General features: G+C 46.2%; 1 protein-coding gene across 1 annotated transcript in view; it reads right to left on the bottom strand.

Annotated features, from left to right (window-relative positions):
* Positions 1-264: 264 nt before the first annotated feature.
* Lypd8 (LY6/PLAUR domain containing 8) overlaps positions 265-8,977 on the bottom strand; it is an 11,151-nt gene continuing 2,438 nt past the window's right edge. The window contains exons 2-6 of the mRNA XM_021211786.1: positions 8,276-8,378; positions 7,804-7,917; positions 5,813-5,971; positions 3,673-3,807; positions 265-752 (exon numbers count right to left, since the gene is read on the bottom strand). Coding sequence (XP_021067445.1) covers positions 415-752; positions 3,673-3,807; positions 5,813-5,971; positions 7,804-7,917; positions 8,276-8,330 — 801 coding nt within the window. The 5' untranslated portion in view covers positions 8,331-8,378 and the 3' untranslated portion in view covers positions 265-414. The remainder of the gene's footprint in view (positions 753-3,672; positions 3,808-5,812; positions 5,972-7,803; positions 7,918-8,275; positions 8,379-8,977) is intronic.

Here is an 8,977-nt window from a genome sequence, read left to right as displayed (position 1 = left end):
CAGGGATGATGGAGTGCAGGGATGATGGAGTGCAGGGATGTTGAAGTACAGGGATGTTGAAGTACAGGGGTGCTAGTAGAAGGTACCAGGAAGGCCATGGATTTAGCTTCTCAGACGCCAGATGGACCAGGAACAGAGATATCATTGAGTCCTGAGACAAAGAAGCACCTATCTCCAAAGCAAAGACCCCCCCCCACCCAGAGATGAGAAGGGCTGGGCAGTGAATAGCAACCAGCCCCAAACATATCAGAACAGATTGTCTATACCTCAAGCAACACTTTAATAAAGGAGACACTGTGGTTGCTAGCATTGCCTGGAGTCCTGTGACTTCCAACCTACTGGACAGTCTCCCTGGAAGGTATGTGAAAAGTGTTGACACCCATGGGACACTGGATGGGGCAGAGTCCAGGAACCTCAAAACAGCAGCTTCAGAAGAAGGAGGCTGCCAAAGAGAGAGGAGGTGAAGGAAGCTTTGATGCCCATGCTAGCCTGTGGAGTAACAGGTTTGGGGGAAGTCTTGACGCCTGGTTGGGTAACAGAGGTGGAAGAAATGTTGATGCCTGGTGGGGTAACAGAGGAGAGGGAAGTGTTGGTGATTGGGGGGGTAGTGATGGTCGAGTTGGTCTCAGTGGGCTGTGTGCATTCAACCGACTTGAAAACAAACTCTCCAACTGTTTTGTTCCCAGTGGACAGGAATTGACAAGTAGAGTTGCTGATATCGGAACAGCCCTTCAGCTCCACTCTGCCCGTGCCTGAGGAGGTAAATGAGACAATCAGAACTTTGCACAACCCTTTGCCCAAGTCCCAGCCCATGCAGTGATTTATCTGCGAGGAATTGAACAGTGTGCAACAGCCCCTTGACTCCTGGAAGCCATCTTTAAGGAAGAAGTCCAGAGTTAAGAATACCACACAGTAGTAGTCCAAGAACTACGGAGGTCAGAGTCCAGGCCCCTCCTCACCAATCCCCAAAAGCCAATGAGGCTGTGAGAGGTGGGTTGCAAACCCAGACTTAAAGGAGAGCTGGGAGGTAGATCTTGGATGCCCGTCTCATGTTCCTGTGCAGCTGTCCGAAAAAAAATGCCAAAACCAAACCAGGTATGGTGGTGCACACCTGCAAGTCCAGTGCTTGGCAGTCTGTCGCAGGAAGACCATGAGTTCAAGGCCAGCTATGTGACAAGAGTCTATCAAGAAAAATACAAAAGGGAGGGAAGGGCAAAAGAAGGAAGAGGGAGAGAAAGAGGAGAGAGGGAAGGGGGGATCAAAGGCAAGCATGGGTGACAGGCTCGGGGTCCGTTCTTTCAACTCTCCATTCCAGAAGGAATGAGGCTCCACCCAGCATTTCCTTTTAGAAATCTTACCCTTCTGGACCTGACTTTTTCTTTGAAAAAAAAATGAAAAGTGCGCAGGAAATTCTCAGCTTCTCTGTCTCAGCTCTGTTTATTTAAACATAGTTTCAGATTCAAGTTGTAGGGAAAGGTTCATGGCTCTTTCAAAGACATAGCTATAATAGCAGCTAATTCTGAGGGGTGGTGGCCCTACGGGGCTGTCAGCTGCAACTCAACTGTCCCTAGGAAACAGGGAGCTCGCTGAGGACTGAAGGAGCTCAAGAGTATGAAGGGACTGGGTGCAGTCAGAGTGTATTGTGTGGAAGAGACCACCGAACCCCAAGAAGAAAACAGTTTGCTCTTGCTTCACCCCAGGTACCGGTGCTGAGAGCTGAGACACTCTGCATTACTCAGTATGGTGCTTGACACACCTTGACAAGCAAGAAAAAGTCTTGGTTTGTGGTCTACCTGGCTTTGAGCATTGATGAGGCTACATCACCAGGAGACACAGGGATGAGATGAGCATAGAAATTCTTTGGCAAAGTACCTTCCAGTACCCTTAACACTAGTAAAAAAGGACCATCCCACCAAAGGCAATCTACAGATTCAATGCAATCCCCATCAAAATCCCAACATAATTCTTCAAGGACATGGAAATAAGAAAGAAAGAAAGAAAGAAAGAAAGAAAGAAAGAAAGAAAGAAAGAAAGAAAGAAAGAAAGAAAGAAAGAAAGAAAGAAAGAAAGAAAGATTCTTTGGCACAGCTTCTAAATTAAAAACCAGGGCAGGCAGTGTGGGTGGCCTGGAGCATTACAGAAGGAAGTGTGACCTTTGTAGTGGAAGAATGTATTTTTACATGTGTGAGGCCTCTGGGAGACAGACAAGACAAACAGAAAGACACAGAGACTGAGAAAGTGAGAGGGAGAGAGAGCAGACATTCTGAGATATGAAAGTTTATAGAGGCAGAAAAAAAAAAAAAAAAAGAAAAAAAAAAAAAAAGAAAAAAAAAAAAAAAAAAAAAAAGACCAATGGCCACCAGAGGCTTGAGTACAAGAAAAGCCTGAGCAGGTGCTCACAGACGTCTTTCAGGACAAGGCCGTCCTCTATGTTACACTGTCATGGTAGAATGCACTATATTAGGAGTGACCCTGAGGTAAACTGGGGACTTGTGTGACAGTGAGTGCCTGTGTAAGCTCACCACTGTGGTGAGAGCTTTGACGATGATAGCAATTACACATGAGCCAGGTAGCAAAGGTACATGGGAGGTGTCTGTGCCTTTAACCCAGCTTTACTGTAGTCCTAAAATACATCTCTTAAAAATAGTTTTAAAGGCTTAAAAAAAAATTACTTGGATACCCTGAAATCTCTGTGATTCTAATTAAGCTTTGAAGTTCACATTAAGCAGAAATAGAAATAAAATTTGTATTTGGGTGCAAGTCTTAAGCAAATATGAGTCTGAGCTGTGTTTGAGCTGAGGCAGGCTGGTTATTGGTTTTTTGATTGCTACTTTTTTTTTCCCTTCTTGGACATCACTAGACCACATTCCCAAGAGTTCCGTTAGCCAGGATGGACATGTTAGGAGGACATTACACATTCACTTCCAGCCCTGACTCCTGAGACGGCCCCACCATTGCCCTCCTGTCCTCCTCTCCACCCACCACCACAAAGGATCAGCAGAGCTCCACTAGGCACTCTTCTAGGAAAATAAGGACAAAGCTACAGGGCAGCAGTGGTCCCAGGACTGTTCCTTTAACAAGAAGCAAGCATGCACTGCATGCTGCCTTCAGGTTGGCCGGCTACTCTGGCAAAATGATGGTCATTCTCAGGTTACTTTTATAGAAGAAAAGAAATAACCAGATGGCCCTAACTGCTCTAAATCAACACCTCTCACGATGTAGAAGAAAAGTATATATAGGTATTCAAAAACAAAAGTTAAAAAAGCAAGCGGATTTATGAGTTCGAGGCCAGCCTGGTCTACAAAGTGAGTTCCAGGACAGCCAAGGCTACACAGAGAAACCCTGTCTCGAAAAACCAAAAAAAAAAAAAAAGTCACACACACACATCCACACCTAAAGAGCAGTGGCAGTTGAGTAAAGAAGCAAGTGCCAGGAGGGCCAGGTAGTCAGATAGCTGAACCTGGGGTGTGACTACAGAAGGGCAGGAGAATGGCAACCAGATGTAGCCCTGGATTTGTCCAGAGTAGCGACCAGAAGAAGGCTTCCTAGCTGAAAGACATCCTGAGTTAATCTTCCTCTGTTCCTGCCATCCCCAGCTCTTCTGCAGTAGCTCAGCAACTTGCATCTTGTTTCAATTTGAGCAGAGTTAAGGAACTGAAGCTCCAGACTTACCATTTGTCAGCTCCGAGACGATGTGGACACATTGTTCTCCTTTGTAACACAGCTGGGGTTTCTCCTGGCAGGATGCATTGTTTGTACCATAGCAAGACACACACTGCATGTTAGTTAAGTTCTGTGTTCCGGATTCTGGGTAGAGGAAAGCAGTTACTTAGATCCACATTATCACACTGTCCTGAGAGGCAGGGACAAGCAGGCAGAAAAGCTGCTGGAAAGTCTACATTCGGGAAACCTCCGATCTAGCCCTAAAGGCACATGCTTTGCCCAAAGGTTTCCTATGCACAGCTCCTGAGATTCTCCCCTGTAGGCCAGCCAGTTCTCAAGAATGGTGATCCACAGAGGGGTAGACAGAAGGGAGAAATAAAAGAATACAAGCTGTAGTTGATGTCAACATCAGCTGACTGTTTGAAGCCTTAGCCAACAGGTGTCTGATTACCATTGAGACTTGTTCTGAGCAGATGAAAATGGTCCATTTTCATATTGCGATGGAGAAAAAAGAATTTTTAAATCACATTGAGAGCGAGCCTTACCCCTAACTGCCTGTGCTGCTGATGAGAAACCTCACCATCTCTGCCCACATTTTGTTTTGTTTTGTTTTGTTTTGTTTTGTTTTGTTTCTTCTTCCAATTTAGTGATTCTCAACCTGTGGATCATGACCATCAGAAAAACACACATTTCCAATGGTCTTCGGAACTGAGACACTGCTCAGAAGCAAAGTTACAGTTATGAAGTAGCAACAGAAATAAATTTACGGTTGGGGGTTTCAATGGTTGTGGTCCACAGGTTGAGAACCGCTCCTCTAAATGAAAACTTTGATCTAGAAAACCACTTCTCAAACTGTGGTCCAGGAACTCCCGGGTCCCTGAGACCTGCAGAGATTCCACATGGCTAAAGCCACTTTTATAAAACACTAAGATGGCATCTGCTTCTCTTATTACTCCTGTCACTTTGTGTGCTTGCGGTAAAATTTCCCAGAAGCTCCACATAGTGAATGAGACCCAAGCAGATTAAAAATACACAAGCAAATCTGAGATCCCAGTTTCCTTCTAAGCCAGGAGTTAAACATTCTATGAAAAATATATATATATTGGGGCGGGGCTAAAGAGATAGCTTAGGAATTAAGAGCACAGGCTGCTCTTCCAGAGGACCCAGGTTCAGTGCCCAGAAACCATATGGCATATCCAACTCCAGAGGGGCCAATACCACTTTTGCTACGCATGGAGCATATAAATGCACACACATACACATAATATATATTTTAATAAATACTGTATCTATTAGTAAATATTAGTATATTAGCATATATCATATATTAGTATATCTAATTACATATATACTACTCATTAAATATTTTTGGAAGTTACTTCTAAGTAAAACTCTTAATAATTAATAATTAATATATATATAACTTACTATTTGTTTTTGTTTTTTGAAACAGAGTCTCACTATGTAGACCAGGCTGGCCTTGAACTTAACAGAGATCTAGCTCCCTCTTCTGCCTCCAAGGGGGTGCTAGGATTAAAAGCACACGCAACCCCCACTTGGATAACCGATTTTCCCTTTGAGTCTTTGAATTAAGATCTGTGAATTTGCTTAACTTTAGTTTCTAACCTGGTAGATATTCGCAGATGGAGACCATATAAACAAAGACTTGTGGAGTCTTCAGTTTTTGCTTAGACTCAAAATGTTGCCAGGCACGGTGGCACGGTGGCACACACCTGTAACCCCAGCACTAGGGAGGCACAGGCAGGAGGGCTGAGAGAAGTCCATCCTTGGGTCCATAGCAAGTTTGAGGTGAGTCTAGACCGCAGGAGACAGTGTCTCAAAGAACTTCTTAGTTGAGGCCCTGAGATCACAAAACTTCAAAATGACTAACGAGCATTTGCTTCGCTTGCCACAAGGATGATCCATGAAGTCCCTGTCTTCATTGAAGGGAGAGCATGGTATTTGACCTGCTTTAGCATCCCCCACGTTTCTTATGTAACTGCTCTAAGTCAGATGCTAATGTTATCCAGCTGGGTGCAGAAGTGCCTGGACTGGAGACCTCCACCCTCAGCCAAACAAAGCAAGCAGAAGAGCAAGAGTGGAGTGGGGGGGGGGGAGGGGTGGACAGGCTGCTGGGCCCTGTACAAACCAGAGTGGGTGACATTGCAGGGCTTTCCTTGGCAGCAATGGCTTGCAAAATGGTATCTTCGGTCATCAGATAGATGGACAGTGAAGGCCACCTCCGTGCTGTTCTCGGTGCACTCGGATGCAGAGCAGAACTTGTTCTGGTACACATGCAGGAACCCTCCTGCAGCAAGGCAAATGCAGACGGTTGGTACCTGGAGAAGCTTCAGGGAGAGCAGCACCCTGAGAAGACAATGCTTCGGACAGGGACAGAGGACCTGACCCCCTGCTCAGCACAGTTTGGGACTGGAGAAGGATTCTTATACCAAGAAGAACCCAGCCGGGTGGTAGTGGCACATCTTTAACCTCAGCACTTGGGAAGTAGAGGAAGGTAGAGCTCTGTGAGTTCAAGGCCAGCCTGGTCTACCTAGTGAGTTCCAGGACAGCCAGGGCTACATAGTAAGACCTTGTCTTGGAAACAACAACAACAAACAAAAAAAAAACCAAAACAAAACAAAGAGAAAGCTGCTCCCCATCAGAGAACTCTTTCCTTCCTCAGATTAACAGAGAGATGGGTTAAACTCTGTCATTACACATGCAACCCAGAAGAGATATAAGTGAACACAGCACAAAGCTGTAAACTTACATACTGTTAAAAGTTCTCATGATTTTGTTCTTGCCGTTGTTAACTACATCCCTTGTTCTTGAACATGAGTTTGGTGGTGACAATGTTATATCATGATGTCAAAAGGTTGGGTAAAACGCCGAGACAGGAGGGACACCAGAAAAATGGTGGCCTAGTCTAACATAAGCAGCAACACCTTTCCCCCCACCCCCACCCCCACCCCCACCCCCAGGCCACTAATTTGTCTTAATGTCTCAAAAAGTCCTAAAGCAGACACAGTGGGATTTTGTATATGGTTCAACCTCACAGTAGCCAGCTGTGGTTCCTTCCTAGAAACTGCACAAAAATCCAGCCGTAGCTGTGCAACACGGAAACACCAGCTACATGTGGCTGTAACATTAAATGTGGATTAGTCTAAATAAATAAATTGATGGATTGGGGGGTGTGGTTCTGTGGTAGAGTGCTTGTCTGGCACATGCAGAGCCCTGTATTTAATGCCCAGCACCACACACACACACACACACACACACACACACACACCAACCACCACAAAAACATTAAGAAAAGTTAGCCGGCCATGTTGGCATATAATCATAATTCCAGCATTCAAGCAGTAGAGAATGGCATCCGCTTCCTCAGTGGCTCTCTGCCTTATTTGTTTTGAAAAAGGGTCTTGAGATGGTCTGGACCTCACCAGTTTTAGGCTGGCTGGCCATCAAGCTATAGGTTCCTCTGGTCTTAGCTGCCCCCATGCTGGGGTTAAAGGCATGTACCACCATGCCTAGCCTTTGTCCATAGATGCTGAGGGATACTCTTGGGTCCTCAGGCTTTGTGCAGCAAGCACTTCATTGGTTGACCCATCTCCCGAGCTCCCTTGCTTAGATGCCAGCTGTTGTCCTTGCTGCTTTTGTGCACGGAAGACTGCTAAGTACCCTGAGAGATTCCCAGAGATCAGAATGCCTGGGGAGGTATTCATTAACGAAAAAAACCCATTTGATCTAGAAAAGATAGGAGCCCGCTGTGGAAGGAAGAGATGGCGGGGCGGGGAAGAGGGGTGTGTGTGGGGGGGGAGGAGTCCAATGTCTCAGGTAAAACACTTGCCTCTTATTCAGCTCTGAGTTGCTCTTGCTGTTTACAAAATGTATCTACAGTGAGGTTTCAATCAATGGAAGGGATTTCCACGACGCCACAGGGCTCATCCGAATGTTTGATTATGTGTGCGTTTTTCCTATCCATCTCCTGCTCACTTCAGTCACTGGGGGAAGTTATCCGCATGACCTGGTAGTCTCTCTGCACTGTACAGCCCAGCCCTGTCTCAGGCATCCTTCCTCTGTGCCCACTCTCTTTAGCTCCTACCTCCCACAAGTCCCAGCGACAGCAGCCCCACTCACCTAGAGTGGAGTTGACAAAGGACTCCACACAACTCAAGGAGTTCGCACTGCATTCGGTGGCCTGGGCATCACAGGTGCTATTGAACACATGACACTGTGTACAACTCAGGGAGTCTGAGAGGACAAAGTATTTACAGAATACAGTCAACAACCATCAGACATTCACAGAGCACCATGCCTGCAACAGGAAAAAATATCCAGATGGGACGCCCAACTGTTCTCTGAGGATTACCGAAACTGACATCGTGAGATGAAGCCACGCCCATTAGTTTTGCCTCATCATTCACCGTTCCCCGACAGAAAAATCCAACCCTGACCAGCCACAGAGTGGTCTTTCTGAAGACAGAGTGGACACATGGGTCTAGTACAACACAACGGGCCAGGTGGTACCACAGGACGCCAAGAGCAAGTATGTTCGGCCAGAGTGGAAAGGAAAGCTGTACTGCAAAGGGGGCCGCGTGGCCTCTCTCACCTACAACTGTGATGGCGAATGCCGCGATGACACCAGCAATGAAGACGCCTCTCATGATGCTGGAGTTGACTTCCCCAGAGGATGGGGCCACAGAGCCTCAAACCTGGAGAGACACAGGGGGCAGCCCGGGGTCTTAGAGGAACGCCTACCACCAAAGAGTGTTTGCAAAACACTGAAACAGCATTAGTGCTGACTCTGTCCTTGTGTCTGGGGAAAAATATAAACCAGAGTCCTGCATGGGTGCACAGGGCTGTGACTCGTGTCCATGCAGTCCTGGAGCCAGGTTGAATTTAAGCTGCAGATGGACAGACGGGCCAATTTCCAATTCTGCTGGGGCCGAAGTTTGTGCCTATCAGATTTCTGTCACTCCAACAAAATGCCTAAGATGATCTATTTATAAGGAAGAAAGATTCACTGTGACCAATGGCTTCAAACGTGTCAGTTGGGCTGGAGAGATGGTTCAGCAGTTAAGAGCACTGACTGCTCTTCCAAAGGTCCTGAGTTCAATTCCCAAAAACCACATGGCATCTCATCTGTAATGGGATCCAATGCCCTCTTCTGGTGTGTCTGAAGACAGCAAGTGACAGGACAGTGTACTCATACACATAAAAATGAATAAATAAATCTCTTTTTAAAAAGAAAGAGAGAGCCAGGCGTGGTGGTGCAGGCCTTTAATCCCAGCACTTGGGAGGCAGAGGCAGG

Source organism: Mus pahari, chromosome 14 (assembly GCF_900095145.1).
Source record: "Mus pahari chromosome 14, PAHARI_EIJ_v1.1, whole genome shotgun sequence".
NCBI lineage: Eukaryota > Metazoa > Chordata > Mammalia > Rodentia > Muridae > Mus > Mus pahari.
Note: the sequence above shows the minus strand (reverse complement) of the source record. Positions and strands in the feature narration are given on the sequence as shown.